General features: G+C 35.8%; 1 protein-coding gene across 1 annotated transcript in view; it reads left to right on the plus strand.

The window, feature by feature from the left end:
• MANBA (mannosidase beta) overlaps window positions 1–22,545 on the plus strand; it is a 115,257-nt gene that overhangs the window by 82,814 nt on the left and 9,898 nt on the right. Inside the window, exons 12-14 of the mRNA XM_038582020.1 lie at window positions 4,200–4,418; window positions 12,419–12,583; window positions 22,263–22,407. Of these exons, the coding sequence (XP_038437948.1) occupies window positions 4,200–4,418; window positions 12,419–12,583; window positions 22,263–22,407 (529 nt within the window). The remainder of the gene's footprint in view (window positions 1–4,199; window positions 4,419–12,418; window positions 12,584–22,262; window positions 22,408–22,545) is intronic.

Raw genomic sequence — 22,545 nt, forward strand, 5'->3', positions numbered from 1 at the left:
TATTATGGAAATGGGACCATGAATTTGGTGGACATATAGCCATGTCTTCTATACATGAGTTCTTTACCATTTACTCTAGTCCTATGAAAGAGGCACTGTTATTTTTTCCATTTTACGGGATGAGACTATTGAGTTTTAGATCTGTCCAAGAATTATAAGATTCTGATTTGAGATTTAAACTCAAGTTGTTCTGACTTAATAGCCTCTATTAGTTTCTTTTTTTCTCCTGCTGTGCCTTTTATTACCATGATCTAGTCATTCTGTAACTGGGATCCTGTGTCTCCCACTCCCTTTCACCCATTTTGCCCAACTGCTGATCCATCGCCCTCTGTCAACCTATCAGTTTACTCTGTGTATTTATAGGTCTGATTCTTTTTTGTATTTGTTTATTCATTTTTGTTTTTGCTTTATATTCCACATGTGAGTAAAATCATATAGTATTTGTGTTTCTCAGTCTGACTTATTTTACTTATTTATATATATATATATATAAACCATATATTCCTTATCCATTTGTCTACTGATGGACACTTAGATTGCTTCAGTATATTGGTTGTTGTAAATAACATTGCAATAAACACAGAAGTGCATGTATCTTTTTTTGAATTAGTGTATTCATTTTCACTGGGTAATACCCAGTAGTAGAAGTATTAGATTAAATTATCTTTCTATTTTTAAGTTTTCAAAGCACTTCCATACTGTTTTCTACTGTAGCTGCCCAATTTACATTCCTACCAACAGTGCACAAGAGTTCTCTTTTTCCCATATCCTCACCAACATTTGTTGTTTCTTATCTTTTTTATTTTAGCCATTCTGATAGGTATAAAATGGTATTTTATTTTAGTTTTGAGTTGCATTTCTCTGATGATAAGTGATGTTGAGTTCCTATATGTCCATTGGCTATCTTTATGTCTTTTTTTGAAAAAATGTCTATTCAAGTCCCTCTGTCCATTTTTAAATTGGATTGTTTTTTGGTGTTGAGTTGAATGTGTTCTTTATATATTTGTGTGTGTGTGTGTGTGTGTGTTGAGGGTTTCCTTTGCTTTGCAAAAGCTTTTTATTTTGATGCTATCCAAATAGTTTATTGTTGCTTTTGTTTTTCTTGTGTGAAGAGACATGTCGAGAAAAATATTCCTGTGGCTGAAGTCAGAGAAATTACTGCTGGCGTTTTTTTATAGTTTTCAGGATTTTTATGATTTCAGGTCTCACATTTAGGTCTTTATTTTGAGTTTATTTTTGTTTATGATATTAGAAGGTGATACAGTTTCATTCTTTTACATGTATCTGTCTAGTTTTCCCAGCACCACTTATTAAGGAGACTGTCTTTTTCCCATTGTATATTCTTGCCTCCTCTGTTGTAGATTAGCTAACCGTATAATCAGTGGTTTATTTCTGGGCTCTCTATTTTTTTTTCTCAAATATTTTATTTATTTATTCATGAGAAACAGAGAGAGAGAGAGAGAGAGAGAGGTAGAGACACAGGCAGAGGGAGAAGCAGGCTCCATGCCAGGAGCCCGATGTGGGACTCAATCCCGCGTCTCCAGGATCATGCCCCGAGCCGAAGGCAGCGGTAAACCTCTAAGCCACCCAGGCTGCCCTCTCTATTCTATTCCACTGATCTATGTATCTATTTTCATGCCAGTACTATACTATTTTGATTACTACAGCTTTGTAGGATATCTTGAAATCTAGAATTTTGACATCTTTAAGCTTTGCTTTTCTTTTTCAAGATTGCTTTGGCTATTTGGTGTCTTTTGTGGTTCCATACAAATTTGAATATTATTTGTTCTAGTTTTGTAAAACCTGCTATTGGTAATTTGATAGGGTTTGTGTTGAATCTACAGGTTACTTTGAGTAGTATGGACATTTCTACAATATTTATTCTTCCAATCCACAAGCATGGACTGTCTTTCCATTTGTTTAGGTCATGTTCAATTTCTTTCATCAGTGTTTTATAGTTTTCAGAGTAGAGGTCTTTCACCTCTTTAGTTAAGTTTATACCTCGGTATTTTACTCTTTTTGGTGCAATTGTAAATGGTGGTGTTTTAAAATTTCTCTTTTCTGGGGGGTGCCTGGGTGGCTCAGTTGGTTTGACTCTTCCCTTCGGCTTGAATCATGATCTCAGGGTCCTGGGATCGAGCCCCACATCATGCTCCCTGCTCAGCGGGAAGCCTGCTTCTCCCTCTCCAATCCTGCTTGTTCCCTCTCTCACTATTTCTCCCTCTCTATGTCTCAAGTGAATAAATAAAACCTTAAAAAATAAAATAAAAATTCTCTTTCTGTTGTTTTGTTATTAGTGTATAGAAATACTACTGATTTCTGTGTACTAATTTTGTATCCTGAGACTTAGCCTCTTATTCTTAAGCACTAGACCTGTATTTCTTACATGGAGGCAGTTCTGTCTCCCAAGGGACAGGGGCACATTTGGCAATGTCTGTAGATGTTTTTTGGTGTATATGGGGGTACTACAGGCATCTAGCAGGTATAGGCCAGGGATGCTGCTAAACACCTCCTCCCCTCCTGCCTTCTTTCCCTAGTCACCAACACACAAAATTTATTAAGCTCAAAATGTCAATAGTGCCAAGCCTGAGAAATCCTGCAGTAGACTGTACACTACCCATGTTGGTAGAAGATAATATAGAGGCACAATGTGATTAAAAAAGATTAGGAACAGGTATTGAGGAATAAGCTAAATGTTAATTACAAAATGATATAAAGGATTGGCAAAATAGCAGGAGCTGGTGGTTGTTGAATGTAGAAAGTTAATGGTTCTATTATTTTTCTGTCAGCCACTTGGCATTTCTAGAAGTTGAAAGGGTTTTTTAAAAAAGTAAATGATCTGGGATGCCTGAGTGGCTCAGCGATTGAGCATCTGCCTTTGGCTCAGGGCATGATCCTAAGCGTCCCGGGATCGAGTCCCACATCGGGCTCTCTGGATGGAGCCTGCTTCTCCCTCTGCCTGTGTCTCTGCCTCTTTCTCTCTCTCTCTGTCTCTCATGAATAAATAAATAAAATCTTTAAGGAAATAAAAAAAGGTAAATGATCTGACATGAACAGACATTTCTCCAAAGAAGGCATACAGATTGCCAACAGACACATGAAAAGATGCTTAACATCAGTCATCATTAGGGATTTGCAGATCAAAACCACAATGAGATATCACCCTGTCAGATATACACCTGTCAGATTGGCTAAAACAAAAAAGACAAAAAATAACAAGTATTGGTGAAGATGTGGAGAAAAGGGAACCCTTGGAACTGTTGGTGGGAATATAAATTTGTGCAGCTGCTGTGGAAAACAGTATGGATGTTCCTCAGAGAGTTTAAAATAGAACTACCCTGCTACCCAGTGATCACACTACTGGGTATCTACCCAAAAATACAAAAGCACTAATTCAAAGGAATACATGCACCCTTATGTTTATAGCAGCATTATTTACAATAGCCAAATTATAGAAGCAGCCTAAATATCCAGTGATAGGTGATGGGTAAAGATGATTATGGGGTGTGTGTGTGTGTGTGTGTGTGTGTGTGTGTGTGTATACTGTATATATTGTATATATAATGGAATATTACTCAGCCATAAAAAGAATGAAATCTTGCCATTTGCAACAACAGGATGACGCTTGAGAGTATAATACTAAGTGAAATAAGTCAGAGAAAGACAGATAGCATATGATTTCACTCATATGTGGAATTTAAGAAACAAAAAATGAGCAAAGGAAAAAAGAGAAAAGCCAAGAAATAGATTCTTAACTATAGAGAACAAACTGATGATTACCAGAGGGGGTGAGTGAGGGGATGGGTGAAATAATGATGGAGATTAAGAAGGATACTTGTCATGATGAGCAGTGTGTAATGTATGGAAGTGTTGAATCACTATATTGTACACCTGAAACTAATTTAACACTATATGTTAACTATTTTGGAATGAAAAGAAAAACTTGGGCAGTCCCAGTGGCTCAGCGGCTTAGCGCTGCCTTCAGCCCAGTGTGTGATTCTGGAGACCAAGAATCGAGTCCCACGTCAGGCTCCCTGCATGGAGCCTGCTTCTCTCTCTGCCTGTGTCTCTGCCTCTGTCTGTGTGTCTCTCATGAATAAATAAATAAAATCTTAGTATAAAAGAAAAACTTAATAAAGTAAATGATTTGTACTTTACTGGTGAAAATATCTTTTAAATCACTTTATTCTTGATTTCAGGAAGACAGCTCTCGTCCTTTTATCATATCCAGCCCTACAAATGGGGCCGAATCTATTAAAGAAGGCTGGCTCTCTGTCAACCCATATGACAGTAATTTTGGTGACGTACATTTTTATGACTATATCAATGATTGTTGGAATTGGAAAGTTTTCCCCAAAGCTCGATTTGTATCTGAATATGGATATCAGTCCTGGCCTTCCTTCAGTACATTAGAAAAGGTAAGCCACTTTTGATTTCCCAATAATTCAAAATGGTAAGCAGTGGGCATATTCCACTTTCTCAACAGTATTTCAGAAAGTAAAATGAAATGTACTTCTTGGGGCACCTAGGTGGCCCAGTCGGGTAAGCATCTGCCTTCAGCTCAGGTCATGATCCTGGGATCCTGGGATCAAGTCTCGCATTGGGCTCCCTGCTCAGCAGAGGGTCTGCTTCTCCCTCTCTCCCTGCTTCTCCCCGCCCCACTGTACTCTCTCTCTCTCTCAAATAAATAAATCTTTTTTTTTTTTTTTAAGAAAGGTACTTCTTATTTAAATGAAAGTTTAGGAAGACCATAGAAGAGAACTTTTTTTTTCTTTAAAGTTTTAGGACCGAGGCACCTGGGTGGCTCAGTGGTTGAGCGTGTGCCTTTGGTTCAGGTCATGGTTCCCAGGTCCTGAGATTGGGTCCCACATAGGGCTCCCCACAGGGAGCCTGCTTCTACCTCTGCCTGTGTCTCTGCCTCTGTCTCTGTATCACTCATGAATAAATAAATAAAATCTTAAAAAAAATAAAGTTTGGGGAGCTAAATTTTTGTAGTCATCATTTTGGGGATTATACCTTTTCGATATTGCTTTTAATAATGTTCCTTCACTTAACATTTAAAAATTAAACAGGAACCAGTGGTTGCTTAAGCCTGACTTCTTATCATGCATGAAAGTGACTCTCACTTCTCCTTTCTATATATCCAAACAACTATTTTATCATTTACAGATATTCAGAACTGGATGGTTTGCCACAGTAAGAGAAATGAATGTGATACATAAACTTTTGTCTAGTGCTCTCAGATCATATTATTTCTTTTGTCTCTTCTCCTTCCTCTTCTGTTTCCTCCTCCCATTTTTTCTCCTTTTTTTTTTCATGTTGGTGTATTTGATTTTCACTATGGCATTTCACTTTCCTTGTTCCTACAGATTCAGTTTCATAGATGGATTCAATTTCAGAGTTGTATGTGTTCTTAAAGCAGCTTTATTGAGATATAATTCACTGACCATACAATGCACCCATTTAAAATTTTTTTAAGATTATTTATTTATTTATTCATAGAGATGCAGAGAGAGAGAGGCAGAGACACGGGCAGAGGGAGAAGCAGGCTCCATGCAGAGAGCCTGATGTGGGACTCGATCCCAGGTCTCCAGGATCACGCCCTGGGCTGCAGGCGGCGCTAAACCGCTGTGCCACCAGGGCTGCCCAATGCACCCATTTAAAATGTACACTTAAATGGTTTTCAGTATATTCACAGAGCTGTGCAGCCATCATCATGACCTAATTTTAGAGCATTTTCATTACCCCAAAGAAACTGTGTACCCAGATTACTCCTTATTCTCTCAGTACTTCCCACCCTAGCTCTAGGCACCCCTAATCTGCTTTGTGGTCTATATATTTGTTCTGCACATTTCATATATTGGAATCATAAAATATGTGATCTTTTTAGGTTGGCTTCTTTAACTGAGCATAAAGTTTTCAAGGTTCATCCATCTCAAATCATGTACTTGTCATTCTTTTTTATTGCTGAATAGTATTCCATTGTACGGATGTACCACATTTTGTTCATCCATTCGTCAGTTGATGTACATTGTGTTATTCCCACTTTTTGGCTATTTTGAACAATACTGCTGTGAACATTTGTATACATTTTTTTGTGTGAACATATGTTTTCAGTTCTATTAAGTATACACTTAGTAGTGGAATTACTGGGTCATATGGTGACTGTATGTTTAACATTCCAAGGGACTGCCAAACTGTTTCCCATAGTTCGTAATGACTGCAACATTTTACATTCCCACCAGGAAATGTATGAGGGCTCTAATTTCTCTACATCTTTATCAACATTTATTTTCTCTTTCTCTCTCTCTTTTTTTTTTTATCATTTCCCTGGAAATTTGCATTTCCTTTATGGCTAATGATGTTGAGCCTCTTTTCATGTGCTTGTTGGCCATTTGTATATTTTCCTTAGAGAAATGTCTATTCAAACGCTTTGCCTATTTTTTAATTGGCTTATCTTTTTGTTGTTAAATGTGCCAGTGTTTATAGCAGCAGTGTCCACAATAGCCAAAATATGGAAAGAGCCCAGATGTCCATTGACAGATGTGGTATCTATATCTATATCTATATCTATATCTATATCTATATCTATATCTATATCTATCTATACCTATATCTATCTACACACACACACAAACACACACACTGGAATATAACTCAGCCATTCAAAAAGGATGAAATCTTGCCATTTGCAGTGATGTGGATAGAACTAGACTGTATTATCCTACATGAAATAAGTCAGAGAAAGACAAATACCATATGATTTCACTCATGAAGTTTAAGAAACAAAACAGATGAACATAGGGGGAGGGAAGTAAAAACAAAAGAAGAAAAATAGAGAGGGAGGCAAACCATTAGGGACTCTTAACTATACAGAACAAACTGAGGGTTGCTGGAGAGGAGGTGGGTGGGTGGGGATGGGGTAACTGGGTGATGGACATTAAGGAAGGCACTTGATGCAGTGAGCAGTGGCTCTATACATATGCAACTGATGAATCCTAAATTCTATCCTTGAAACTAGTAATATACTATATGTTAAGTAAACTGAATTTAAATAAAAAGTTTTTAAAAGAGTTCTATGTATATGAGCATGTATGTATGTATGTATATATTCTGGATATATTTTTTATCAGATATATGATTTGCAAATATTTTCTCCTAATTTGTAGGTTTTCTTTTTTACTTAATTGGTAATATCATTTAAAGCACAAAAGTTTTTTTTTTAAAGATTTTATTTTATTTATTTTTTAATTTTTATTTATTTAAAAATAAATATTTTGTCATAAATAGTCATAAATATATGACTATTTATGATAGTCACAGAGAGAGAGAGAGAGAGAGAGGCAGAGACATAGGCAGAGGGAGAAGCAGCCTCCATGCACCGGGAGCCCGACGTGGGATTCGATCCTGGGTCTCCAGGATCGCGCCCTGGGCCAAAGGCAGGCGCCAAACCGCTGCGCCACCCAGGGATCCCTAAAGCACAAAAGTTTTAAATTTTGATGAAGTCCTTATCAATCTTCTCTTTTATCTCTTGTCCTTTTATTATTGCATCTAAGAAACCATTTTCTAACCTAAGATCACAAAACTTTACTCCTATGTTGTCTTCTAGTTTTAGCTCTTACATTTAGATCTGTGATCTATTTTGAGTTAATTATTTTATATAGTGTGAGGTGTTCAGGTTCGTTTTTTTGCATGTGGATATCTAATTACCCAAACATCATTTATTGAAAACATTATTCTCTCCCCCCATTGATTCTCTTGACCCCTTTGTAAAAATAAATTAATGATAAATGTTAAGGTTTATTTTTGGATTCTCAATTTGTTTCCATTGATCTGCCTATCTATTTTATGCCAGTATGCACACTGTCCTCTATTTATAGCTTTGTAGTAAGTTTCAAAAGCAGGAAGTGTGACTCCACCAACTTTGTTCTTCTTTTCAAGGTTGTTTTGACTCTTCTGGGTGCCTTCCATTTATGTATCAGTTTTAGAATCACCTTGCCAGTTTCTGCAAAAAAGTACACTGGAATTTTGATAGGGATTGTGTTGAATCAGTTTGCAAAGTATTGCCATCTTAACAATATGAAGTCTTCTGATCCACGGACATTTGATGTCTTCTTTCAATATTTTGTAGTTTCAGTATACAAAGTTTATACTTTAAATTTATTCCTAAGCAGTTTATTCTTTTTGTAAATGGAATTACTTTTTTGGACTTATTTTCACCTTGTTCATTACTTGTATGTAAAGAGACGGTTGATTTCTGTAGAGTGAACATATATTCTGCAGCCTTGCAGAACTTATTTATTAACTTTAATAGTTTTTGTGGGGCAGCCCAGATGGCTCCGTGGTTTAGCGCTGCCTTTGGCCCAGGGCGTGATCCTGGAGACCCGGATCAAGTCCCACATCCGGCTCCCTGCATGGAGCCTGCTTCTCCCTCTGCCTCTCTCTCTCTCTCTCTCTCTCTGTCTCTCATGAATAAACAAAATCTTAAAAAAATAATTTTTGGAATCCCTTATGGTTTTCTATATTTAAGAGCATGTCATCTGCAGATGGAATTAGTTCTACTTCTTTCTTTTCAATATGGATTCTTTTTATTAACTTTTCTTGGCTAATTGCCCTGGCTAGAACCTCCAGTACAATGTAGGATAGAAATGGTGAGAACAGACATCTTCGTCTCATTGCTTTTCTTAGGGAGGAAGCTTTTAGCCTTTTCCTGTTTAGTAAGAAGTTAACCATAGGTTTTTCATAAATGCCTTTTATCAGGTTGAGGAAGTTCTCTTTTATTCCTAGTTGGCTGAGTGGTTGTATCATAAAAGGAAATTGAATTTTGTCAAATGCTTGCTTTCTTCAACTATCGTAATAATCAGGTACCTGGGGGTGCCTGAGTGGCTCACTCAGTTAAGTATCCAACTCTTGATTTCAGCTCAGGTCATAGTCTCAGGGTCATGGATCAAGCCCCACACTGGGCTTTGCACTCAGCACAGAGTCTGCTTGAGTCTTTCTCTTTTCTCCCCCTCCCAATCCCCCAACTCATATGCATCCACACGTGCACACACTCTCTCTCAAAATAAATAGTCTTTTAAAAAGTTATAAAAAATAATCAAATACCTGTAGCTTTTGTTTCCCCTCCCTTATTACTCATGTAACCACAAAAAATTTTAAGACAGTTTCAAAATCTTCCTCGATTTTACCACTTGAACCAAACTATATTTGCTTCCACACAATGAAGTTATGTTGTATTTCTAACTTTAAAAAATAATGTCATAACCTTAGCTCTACCCCTTGTTTTTTTTATTACTCCCATATTGGGTGGATTTTTTAGGAATACTATTGTTTCAAAATGAAGGAGATGGAGTTGAGCATCCTGACCCAGGTAGGAATAAGCATTAGAATGGGAAAGAAGGACTGAAAGAAGCAAAATCATTTACTGAGCAGACACTCTTTACCAGAGACCCATTGTTCCACATAATAATAATCTCTACCACCACCTCCCCCATCCCCTTAACTGAGGCCCAGGAGGAAATCAAGGTACTAGAGTGAGAGTTCTGTCATTATCCCCAGGTAGCAAGTAGCATATCTGTATTCAAATGTTATCTCACACCAGAGCTGAACTATTTTTTTCATACATTTCAGGAGGTGCTATACATTTCAGTGAGTGCTATAAATTGCTAAACCTTTTTCTTAAATCTATTAGCCTTTCTGTTTACCTTCTGACAATAATGCAGTTTTGGGGAAATGCCTGATTATGTTCAAAGATACTAAACACTATGTTTTAAAATAGGAAAGGTGAAACTAAGTTCTGTAAATTCTGTTTATTTTTTATTTTTTATTTTTTTATAAATTCTGTTTATTATGAACTCTTGATTTAACGATTACCTCTTTTTTGAGCTACATTGCTTAGTTGAAGATTTGAATTAGGTAATTGGGAAAATAGAAGAATCCAAAAGAATAACTTTACATAAAACTTGAATTTTTAGTTAGAGGTTTTTTTCATGTATCTAACAAAAATATTAAAATGTCCCTTACTAGTTTGGTATATATTATTTCTTTGTAAAAATAATAATATTTTCAATAGTCCATTATCAGTATTGCACAATGATTAAAAGCTTGGGCTCTGGAATAAACAGATCTAGATTTGAATACTAGAACTGTCATATACTAGCTATATTGCATTGGAACAATTAATTTTTTTTTTATTTTAGTGTCCTTATCTATAAATTGGGTTTAGTAGTAGTAAAATACCTTTGGGGTGGGAAGGGAGAGAGAGAGAGAAAAGAGAGGAAGAGAGAAGGGAGAAAAAATGTGTGTGTGTCTATATGCAGATATGCATGTGTGCATGCGATCACGTGTAAAGATTAAGTTAATTTACACATGAAGCACTTAGTACAGTTCTTGACACGTAGCGACAACCCTTAAAATGTAAGCTATTATTGTCAATAAAGTCCATTCTAGGAGGATTTGTATGAAGGTTTTTTTTTTAAGATTTTATTTATTTATTCATGAGAGACACAGAGAGGCAGAGACACAGGCAGAGGGAGAAGCAGGCTCCATGCAGGGAGCCTGATGTGGTACTCGATCCTGGGACTCCAGGATCACTCCTTGAGCTGCAGGCAGATGCTTTAACCGCTGAGCCACCCAGGTGTCCCTGTATGAAGGTTTTATTTTCTTCAAAGGCATCTACGTTTAAAGAACTAGAGGCTGGAGCTAGACTGTGCCAACTAACTTAAGTTCTTGCACAAATTACTGAACCTTTCTGTGCCTCATATCTAAAATAGAGTGATGATAATACCAACTTGTAGAGTTGTCATGAGGATTAAGTAAGTAATATTCTTAAAACAATTAGAGCCTTATCTGGCACTTTCTAATTCCTTCTGATAACATCATTACAGCTGAAAATTATAAGACTCTCAAACCATGGCTATCAGAAATTAAAAAGCTTTCCACATAACAGAAGATCAGGTTACCAGTTATGGGATACATTCATATCATTACCAATCAGGGCTGAGAAGCCTGAAGATGTGTTTCAGGCTTTAAAAAGGAAGAAGCATTGAAAGAAGGGAAGTATTGAAAGAAGTAAAGGTGTGTACATCTCAAATGTGTACAAGATGACTGTAAATACTAATACCTCTTTTAAATAAGTAACTGTAGTAATTAGTGTTCTCTGGTGGTAACAGTTTTGGAAAACATATATAATTTGGAAAAACTTCCACATTGAACATGGGTAATGTACACTACTTATATTTTAGTATAAAAAAATTCCTAAAGAATAACTTTTTCCTTTCGAAGTGATGGGTCTGGGCATTTCATGTTTTTTTTTTTTTTTAAGATTTTATTTATTTATTAATGAGAGACCCAGAGAGAGAGAGAGGCAGAGACAGGCAGAGGGAGAAGGAGGCTCCATGCAGGGCGCCTGACGTGGTACTTGATCCTGTGTTTCCAGGATCACGCCCTGGGCCGAAGGCAGGCGCTAAACTGCTGAGCCACCCAGGGATCCCTCATTTCATGTTTATAGGGAATTAGAAGTCATGTTTTATGAACAAAGATTAATATTTTTAATTTCCAGGGATTTTTGAGAATGGGGTAGACTGTTTTTCAAAGTCTTTGTGTAATCTGAATTAAACTGATGTTTTCAGGTGTAGGCAGCAGTTGTCTTATATCTTTTTCAGATGCTAACAGGACATTAAATCATAGGCCTAGAAGCCAGAATCATTGTTTATTTTTCTGTAAAAGGTATACTGCTAACATATGCATGGTATTTGTTTTTATTTCTTAGTTTGATCCGATGATCACTTTGTAAAGAGATGACTGAGTGTATAAATTGTGCCTGGCTTTTAAAAAAAAAGATTTATTATTAGGGGAAAAGAGTATCATTGGTTTGTGTCTTCAACTATTTCAAAATTAAACATGTGTATATGTCAAATATATTTAGTAGTAATTGAGAAACAAATGAACAAGTGCTAAAGCGTTTACTGTCTTAATAGTCATATATTATTCTTGTCAAAGAATTGACAGTTTTAACAGAATACTGATTTCAGTCCATTATTAATTTTTGACAGTTTATTCATTTGAATAGATAAAATGACATTTAAAAATAAACATGATGAATGTTCTAAAAATAGGAATAGTGCTTTGATAGGACAAGACTTTTGATATGAATGCCAAAATGTAACTTTCTAGGCTTGAGTAAGGGAAGGTATAGTTGCCAAATCCTAGTTTTGTGATTCAGTTTTGCACAGGGCTACTCTTTCACCAATAACAAGTATGATGGCAAAAACATTTACCATCTGTGAAATTAGAGTTGCAGAATAAACCTTGAGCTCTTTTCCAGTATGCAGAGCACTTTTTGAGTTTGTTAGAAGTGTGTGGAAAAATAGTTTCACTCCTAACTTCCCAATTTGTACCTCTTTTCTTCACTTGAAAGGTTTCATCTAAGGAGGACTGGTCTTACAACAGCAAATTTTCACTTCATCGACAACATCACGCAGGTGGTAATGATGAAATGCTACTTCAGATTGGATTTCATTTCAAACTCCCGGAAAGCACAGATCCATTACAGACATTCAAAGATACCATTTACCTTACTCAGGTAGGCATTTTCATTCTGGAGTTCAACAGGTTCCTGCAATTACATAAGGAATCATGTAGATTTTGTAAAAGCCTTATGTGGTGAAAAAATATTCAGGTTTTTATTTCAGTGATTGAGGAATTTATCTACTTCAAAATAGATAAATAATGACATGTAATACTTGTAACAGTTAATTTTTGGTATTTGTCTCTCTTACAAAGAACAAACAGCTCAGAAAGTTCTACAACGAATTGTGCATTAAAACGTTCCCTAACTCAAGATCACTATAAAGTGTTAGTGATTAAAACAATAGCTTTCCCCAAAGATAAAATGGAACAATGGAACAATAGAGTCCAGAAACAGACTCACGTATAATATAATCACTTGATTGACGGCCATGATGTCACTGCAATCCTGTGGAAAAGGATAGTTTTATCAATAGACAGTACTGTATCAAGTGGGTCTCATTATAGGAAAATAAATGAACTTTGACTCCATACACAAAAATTAATTTGATCAGTGATCAAAGAATTAACTGTGGAAAGTAACATATTTTTGTCGCCTTGGCAAAGATATCTTAAACAGGACATAAAAAAACTAACTATGAAAAAAAAAGATAAATTGGACTTCATTAAGATTATGGACTTTTATAAACTAAGATACCATTAAGAGAGAGAAAAGACAAGCCACAGGTTGGGCAATGGTATCTGTAACATATATATCTGATAAAAGATTTGTATTCAGAATAAATAATTTCTGTAAAGTAATAAAAGGATATAACCTACTAAAAAATGGACAAACCCCTTGAACAGTCACTTGACCAGAGAAGATATCCAGAGGTCAGTAAATATGTGAAAATGTGTTCAATTTCATTCTCCATGAAGGGAATGCAAATGAAAATCAGGATAGGATACTCCCACACACAAGGTACACAGTGTCATTTTAGCACAATGGCTAAAATTAAATAGATTGACAATGCCAACTGTTGGTGAGGATGTGTGACAGCTGGAACTTTTAGACATTGTTAGTAGGAATAGGAATTTATTTAACCACTTTGGAAAATTTTATGACAGTTTCTATCCAAGCTAAACATTCGCTTCCTCTTTGAATCAGCATTTCTACTCCTAGCTATGTACCCAAGAAAAATGAGTACATATGTCTGCCAACAAACATCTAAAATAATGTTCACAACAGCTTTATTCATAATAGCTCCGAATTGGAAAGAGCCTAGATGTTCTTTAACAGAAGGATTTTTAAACTATGGTGTATTTATGTGATAGAATATTCCATAGCAATACAAAAGAATGAACTGCTGATATCAGCATCACTTGGATGAACCTCACAAACATGTTGAGCAAAAGAAACATTGAAGTTTTAGTATAGACAAAATGAATCAAAATGATGGAGAGCAAATTAGCGGCAACCATTCTTGTGGAGAGGATACTGAATTATGGCTAGAAAAGTGCATAAAGAAAGTCTCTGGAGTGCTAAAAAGAAAGCTTTATACCTTGATCTGGGTGCTGGTTACATGGGTGTACACATATGATAAAATTCATTGAGGCATACACTTAAGATCTCTATATGTTACCTTATGCACCTTCTTGGATTATTTTTAAAACAGCTCTATTGAGATATAATTGACATACCTTAAAAGTCACTCATTTTAAATGTACGAATAAGTGACTCAGTATATTTATGGAGTCATGCAACCATGACCATAACCCAATTTTAGAACATTTCTTATATTCCCAAAAGATCCCTTGCTCCTATTTGCAGTTACTCCCCTTTCTCACCTTCAGCCCCAGGCAAACGTTAATCTGCTTTTTTGTCTGTGTAGATTTTACTTTTCTCAACATTTTATATAACTAGACTTATACAATGTGTGATATTTTGCATCTGGCTTCTTTCACCTAGCATAACGTTTTTGAAGTTCTTCCATGTTATAGCATGTACCAGTACTTCATTCGTCCTTCTTGCTAAATAGTACTCTGTTGTAATGGATATACAATATTTTATATATCCATTCATCTGTTGGTAGACATTTGGATTATTACCGATTTTTGACTATTATGAATAATACTGCTATGAATATAAGCATACAAATCTTTGTGCACATATTTTGATTTCCTTTGAGTTGACATTATACATTACTGAAATTGTTGAGTTATATGATAAATTTATGTTTAACTTCGTAAGAAACCATCAAACTGAATTTTAGGTAATCTTTTCTTCTTAATGTTTCCATTTACTCTTTTTATTTGCCTATTTTATTTTATGAACCTGTGAACTACATACATACCTGAGACTATATTAAAGTTGGGGCACCTGGGTGGCTCTCAGTGGTTGAGTGTCTTCCTTAGGCTTAGGGCATGATCCTGGAATCCTGGGATCAAGTCCCGCATTGAGCTCCCCACAGGGAGCCTGCTTCTCCTTCTGCCTGTGTCTCGGCCTCTCTCTCTATGTGCCTCTCATGAATAAATAGATAAAATCTTAAAAAAAAAAAAAAAGAGTATATTATAGTCACTTCTTATTTATCTGATGTTTTTTTCCATACTTATTTCAAGTTCGGAGAGAGAAGGCAGGAGCCTAATCCCAATCATATGAGTTGATCTGAAGTAGATTAGAAGTTTTTGTTAAACATGATCACATTTTAATTTTTGCATCTTAGCACCTAAAAATATGCCAATTTTTATCTAAACTCATGCCTACTCTCATCAGTTTTCTCCTATATAAAAACATTAAAATTCTGGATGGAAGCTGAAGCAGAAAACTGTAAGCCAAAGAATACTCTTTTTTAGAAGGTGATAAACTGATTTAAAAAATTTTAATGTTTTAACCATAAGCTTATCAGTTAGGGAAGTTTTGCCAGTGTGGTGTAATTTATGAACTTACCTCAGAGAACACAAGCTAAAAGATAAAGTTGATATCTGTCCCTTTTAAAGTGTTGAGTTCATTATTATTAGCTTTTCATAACCAATATTCTGTAAAAGTGTCTCAGTTTTGATACATGAAATAGGCTGATCCTTATTCGTGTGTGCACACACAGGAACCTTTCAGTTGTTTTTCCTGCTGGCTGTCCTTCTCCCAGCTGTTCATTTTATTACTGTTACTTTATTCTGTTTCCTCAAAAACACATTCAGAGAACTGACAAAAATAATTGTTCTTTCTGAACTCATTAGCATTAGTGGTACACAGGAGCTGGGTGTACAAGTGGAATTATTTGTTGCTGGTTTTTGTTAGGGAAGGCTTTCATCTGATAATTTAGCACTGGTGTCTTATAGGCATTGGCTTGGAATTGGATTTGTGTTAGTTCTACCTTAGAACTTTCTGATATACTTACCAGATGGGATCTGAGGTGGAAAAAAAAATCAGAATTATGATTTTTTTGTTTTGTTTTTAGTATTGAATTTTCTTGACTGAAATATAGACAGGATATGTTAGAATAAAACATTCTTTTCCCCCATACTACTGTGATTTTAGAACAATCATCTTTGACATGTGCATTAGAAAGAAAAACCTTTCTTTGGTACATTTTTTCTGTTCCTGCTTCTACCTTCTCTTCTTTTTCTCATTGTCTGTCATACTATTCTAAAGAACAGAGTAACTGCTTGTATACCACATTTTAAGATGTTCTATAAAGTAATTTTTTTCACCTTTCAGAAAAATCTTAGCTGAGAAAGTTTTGTAGTAAGTTTCTTCACATTTAGATCTTTTCCTATCTTTTCCTTATCTTGTAATAGCAAAAGCATACTCAGTTTGTACTTCTTTAATTCTTCTAATATTCCAAAATAATCTTGCTTCACCTTTCATTCTCCTACCTTATCCTGTTATATTATATTCCAAATAGCCTACTTACCTAGGCCCACTCTCTTAAGCTATGTTGCACAGGCCTCACTGCTTAGTTTGAAGACTGTCTATACTAACACATCTAAACTGTTAGTCACCTTCAGTCTGTCAGTATGGTGTCTTACCAGCCACTGAGAGAGGAAGCTGGGTTATTGACAGTTCTTACTAACCACTTAGCTTATAGCTCCCTCTAGTGCCTTCATTTATTCTTCACATATTTGTTAAGCATATAATGAGGGCTAGATGCTTGGGAATGTCTTTAAGAGATTCATATTCTTTAGGGATCCATTTTGTCTTCCTGTGTTGCGTGTAACTTGATCATAAGAACAACAAAAAAAGTTATACTGTGTTATAGGCTGTATATCGATAATACTTGCTACCTTGGGACAGTTATTTCTTTGATAAGCAGCACTGAGATTTGATAGAAGATCCAAGCTATGCTGAGCTTTTAAGATGGATGGAGTGAGTAAAGGAGGGGAATGATTAATAGAGTACATTATATACTAACATATTTATATGCAACATGTAATTTAGCAGTCAAACAATCAATATTCTTTGGGTGTAGTAAATGCCTGGCCCTGGGCCATGAGATGCATTGCATATCTTCTCACATAATTCTAACAATATCTCCAAACATCTATATTTTTGTTTTAATTTTATATTTAAACAAGCTTAGAAAGGTTAAGTATTTTGCCCAAGTTCTCAGGCAATGAACGGAGCAAGTTTCTGCCTTTTAAACTACAATATTATATCCTTTCACAGTTGAGATAAGGGAAGTTCTATAACTACTGAGGTGATTGGTTGGACTATAACATCAATTTTCAGTACTTAAGTAAAGCTGACATCAGAAATTTGGCACATTAAAAAAGGCCTTATGGGAACAATAGAGAAATCAACAAAACCAAAAAGTTAGTTCCTTGAAATGATCAGCAAAATTGAAAAAACTGTAGCTTGACTGGCCAAGAAGAAAAGAGAGAAGATTCCAATTATGAAATGAGGAATGAAAAAGGGAACACTACTGTTGACCTTAAAGAAAAAAAAAGGTGATTAGAGAATACTGTAAATAATTGTATAACTGAAGTCATTTAATCTGGATGAGATGGCAAATTCATAGAAAGACACAATGAAAACTGACTCAAGAAGAAATAGAAAATCTAAGTAGGTCTATGACCACTAAACAGACTGATTAGTAATAAAAAATTGTCCTCTATAAAGATGACTTCACTAACGAGTTCTAAAAAAATGTTTAAAGAAGAATTAACACCATCTTTCACAAATTCTTCCCAAAAAACAGAAGGGAAAACGTTTCATAACTCATTCTGTGAAACCATTTTTATTCTGTTGCTAAAACCAAAGACATATAAGAAAAGCAAACAAGAGACTAATATCTTTTATGAATATAGACAGAAAGAAATCTTCAACAAAATACTAACAATCTAAATCCAGCAGCATATAAAAAGGTTTATAAACTATAATCAAGTGGGATTTATCCCAGAATGTAAGATTGGTTCAACATATGAAAGTAAATCAATGTAATATGCCATATTAATAAAGGAAAATAGCTACATGATTATTTCAATAGATGAAGAAAAATCATTAGACAAAACACCCTTTTGTGACCAAAAAAACAAAAATACAAAAAAGAAAAAACACACACACAACTTTTTAACAAGTTAGGACAAGAAGGGATTTCCTCAACCTGAGAAGAGCACCTATGAAGAACCTACAGCTAATATATTATAGTGAAAAATTTCTCCCTAAGATCAGGAACAAGACAAGGATGCCTGCTCTTGCCACTTCTATTCAAGAGTGTACTGGAGATTCTAGTCAAAACAGTTAGGCAAGGAAATCAAATAAAAGTCACCCAAATTGGAAAGGAAGAAGTAACACTATCTCTGTCTACAGATGACATAATTTTATATAGAAAAGCTTTAAAAATCCACCTAAAATACCTATGAGAACTAATAAGTTAATTCAGCAACTTTGCACGATATAAGATCAATTTACAAATATCAGCTGTATTCTAAGCATGTAAGCATGAACAATTTGAAAATGAAATTAAATAATTACATATACAATAGTATCAAAAAGAGTAAAATATTTTTTAATGTTTTTAACCAAAGAGATGCAGGACTTGCACTGTGAAAATTACAAAACATTATTGAGAGAAATTAAAGAAATGGAAAGACATGGATTGGAAGACTTAAGATTATTAAGATGGCAAGGCTCCCCAAGTTGATCCACAGATTCAACATAATCCCTATCAAAATTCCTACCACCATTTTCAGAGAAATGGGAAAATGATCCTAAAATTCATATGGAAATGCAAGAATAGTTAAAATATTCCAGAATAGTTAAAATATCTGGAAAAAACAAATTTGGAAGAGCCAGACATCCTACTTTCAAAACTTAACTACAAAGCTACAGCAATTAAGATAGTGTGGTATTGACCTAAGGCCAGACATTAGATTGATTGAATAGAATTGAGAGTCCAGAAATAAACACCTAAGTCTATGGTCAACAAATTTTCTACAAGGGTTCCAAAACAATGAAAGGATAAGAAAAATAGTGTTTTGGACAAATGATGCCAGAACAAATGGATATCCACATGTAAAAAAATTAATTTGGACCTCTACCTCACTACGATATATAAGAATCTCACTTAAAATGGATCAAAGACCTAAATGTAAGTGCAAAGTCATAAAATGTCCAGAATAGGCAAATCCATAGAGTCAGAAGAAAGTGTAAATGAGTGGTTTCCAGATGCAGAGGAGAGGGGAGAATGAGAAGTTGCTATTAACCAGTATAGTACGGTGTTTCCTTATGGGGTGATAACATTCTGGAATTAGGTAGTGATGAAAATGCACAATCTGTGATTTTACTAAAAACCAATGAATTGGAAGCTACAAGGGTGAACTGTATATTATGAACTGTATCAATTTGAAACATGGCTTCGTTGGAAGATTCTTATTGTCAGGATAATTTTAAGTAAATAAAGAATATAAATTACATTCTGTCAGGAGGGCTTCCAAGGGTAAAGGGTGTGATTCTAGGGAGTGTAGCCCACCTACAGCTCTGTCATTCTGGAGGACAGGGATAATGGGTTTTTGTAAACAGCTAGCAATCTCCATCCCAGTGGCAAAGCTGGAATTGGAACCTAGGTCTTGGTGTCCTGGTCCAATTTCTTTTTACCCTACCATCTGTTTCTCCAAGGAGACTGATTTCATAAGTGTAATCAAGCAAGCTGCTGAAAATAGACTTTTTTGAAACTAAAATAAGATTTGTCTGCTAAGAGTGGGACTGAGTAGCCTAGGAAATGACTAAGCATTTATTCTTCTTATATGTAAAGATTGTCCTCTTTAGGGAAGGTTGCATGGTGTATAAATACAGGTAAATTTTTAAAGGGAAAGAGGCAGTACCAGAAATTTTCCAGGGAAGTGGGATTGTACAACATCCCTTTAAGAAGGATAGTGGGCAATGGCCTTCTGTATTTTTATGAACAAAAGTGTCATTCATTACCCTCAACTGGCACCTACTGGTTTGGGTAAACCCAGATCCATGATATTGGCATGGCACCAACTGTCTGTAGAGTGTACTGCACTGTGCTAGAGCCCAGAGTGCTCAAGAGTCTTGATTATTCTCTTTCCCACCAAGTTCAGATATGATAGGCCACTAGTTAGGGCTTGCCTAGTGCCCTGTTCTTTCATTGCTAGCAAGGGGTAGGAATCCTGCATGCATGTAAAAAAAAATTAAGTTTAAAAATCCTAAAAGATTATTAATATTTACCTATTAAGGCAGAAAAGATAAATTACAGTGAGGAGGTTGTTAGGTATACAAAAATAAATATGTCTTGCAAATAATTCTGAAAATTGAAATAGAGACTTAAAAATCAAATGTTTGTGGGGTCTAGGAAGGTAATTTAAATGGATAGGAGTATGATTATTGGGAACTGTGACAAAATGGAATATGTAGGCCCTGGCTTAAGACATTAAACAACATCCAAACAAGAAACAAAAAAACACCCACCTCCAAAAAACCAAAAACCAAAAACCACCCACCTTTGTGGACCAATTAAAATCTGTGTGAGGCAAAGGTCAGCTTAGAGACCACCAGTTTAGTTTAATAGCAGCCTCATGACTGGAACCTAGTAGAGCAATATGCAGCAAGGAGTTTAACATTTGTCATATGTTCTTACCAAAAGAAACAACACAAGAACATAAAATGTTCTTAGCTCTTACACTGAAAGAAAAAACTGGAAACCATTCAAAAGCCCAATAATTAGAGAATGATGAATCACACTGTGGTATAACTGTATAACCATTTAAAGCACAGAGATGCTAACTAGTGCCAGGGCATGGAAATGTACACATGTGAAAACTAAATGAGAATAAAATACTAAATGTATATGCTGCAAATATGTGTTCACAAAGGTTGGAAAGAATTTGGAGCAATGTAAATAATTTGATGCTGCAGAGATTTTTTTTTTTCTGAAAAAAAACTTCAGTGAAGAAAAAGAAAAACACAGGTCACCTCTACCTCTATCCATAAAACATGTAGTTGTCCTCTGGATTAGATCTAACTAAGTGCAACCATGACTGTTTAATAGATTATGGGTTTGTCTTAGAAGTTTTTCATTTTTGCCTGAAATAGATAACTTAATTTCCTAGTCTGATATACACTGGAAGAGCTTGTTGACTTATGTAGAAGACAGGTAAAGAGTCATGTAAGTAAATGTAAACTTTAAACAGTAATAAGTGCTAAGAAGGAGAGGTGAGCAATGTTAGGAGTATGGATAGCAGGGGAAAGAGGCCTAGCTGAGGAGTGATGACTGGCCTCAAAAAAGAGGAAAGAGAAAAAGAGGGCAGAAGCTGGCAGCCAGAGGGGACCCATGTGGTGAGCAGAGAATGCAGAAGAGCTGAAAGGCCAAGGTGGCCTGAGCATGGAGAGCCAGAAGCAATGGACTGGAGGCCAGTGAGATGCAGGGGTCAGACCTGGGAAGGTCTTGGTGGTGAGCTTGAGCCCTGCGTTGGGCTTTGTGCTCAGTGTGGAGTCTGCTTGAGAATCTGTCCCTCTGCCTCTCCCCCCTGGCTCACACTCTCTAAAATAAAATAAATGAAATCTTCACACACACAAAAAAGTGTATGATAACAGCAGCAATGAAAGAATGAGTTTTCAATGATGTTGCCAATAATTAAGAGTCCTTCAAAAAAAAAAAAAAAAAAGAGTCCTGCATGAACTTCTTTACTGCCTCTCAATAGGAACTAAATTCACTTGTCTCATTGCTCCAATTTAACATCTGTTCTGCTATAATGGAGGAATTACATTCATAAGAATTTTTACGTTATCTAAAGTCATAAGAACAATTGCTTGAATAAAAAAAAGGGGTTAGGGATTGGACAGTATCACACGCATAATGTTACTTTCCCTGTAGAATTTTTTCTAATAAAACTTTTTTCCTTAGTAGCTATGAATACATTTTTAAAACCCATCACTATGAAAAAAAAATTAGTGTTAGACTATATGTGTCATTTACTCTGGAATAAAAGTGTTTTCCATCATTGCCTACACTATCATTAGCAAGGTACCTTTTATACCGTCCTGTTTCCTCCATCACCCAGTGTTACGATAAACGAAACACTAAGACTCCCAAACAAATCAGCCGTTGTAGACAACACTCTTGTCATGCTGAGGGTCTAGTTCCAGTTCTAGTATAATAATGGTAGCTGTAACGCTAATCAGGTTCCCTAATTTATCCAACCTGCTTTAAGAAACACCAAAAGCCTGCAGTTTTCTCAGATCCAGACACTAAGGTCAGACCGTAACACCTGTGCTTCAATGTTTTCCCCTGAATCAGGTGATGCAGGCCCAGTGTGTCAAAGTAGAGACTGAATTCTATCGGCGCAGCCGCAGTGAGATAGTGCGTGGGCAAGGATACACCATGGGCGCCCTTTATTGGCAGCTGAATGACATCTGGCAGGCTCCTTCCTGGGCTTCTCTAGGTAAGTGTTGCAGCATTCTTTGTGCGCATGTGAGAGAGAAAGCAATTCCCCTGCAGAGAGGCACTGAGAATGCTGGGAGCCTGAGGGGTCAGATTAATCCGAGCGGGGTTCACAGGGGTCCTCCTGCAGCCTGTGAAC

The sequence above is a fragment of the Canis lupus genome, chromosome 32 (assembly GCF_011100685.1).
Source record: "Canis lupus familiaris isolate Mischka breed German Shepherd chromosome 32, alternate assembly UU_Cfam_GSD_1.0, whole genome shotgun sequence".
Lineage (NCBI taxonomy): Eukaryota > Metazoa > Chordata > Mammalia > Carnivora > Canidae > Canis > Canis lupus.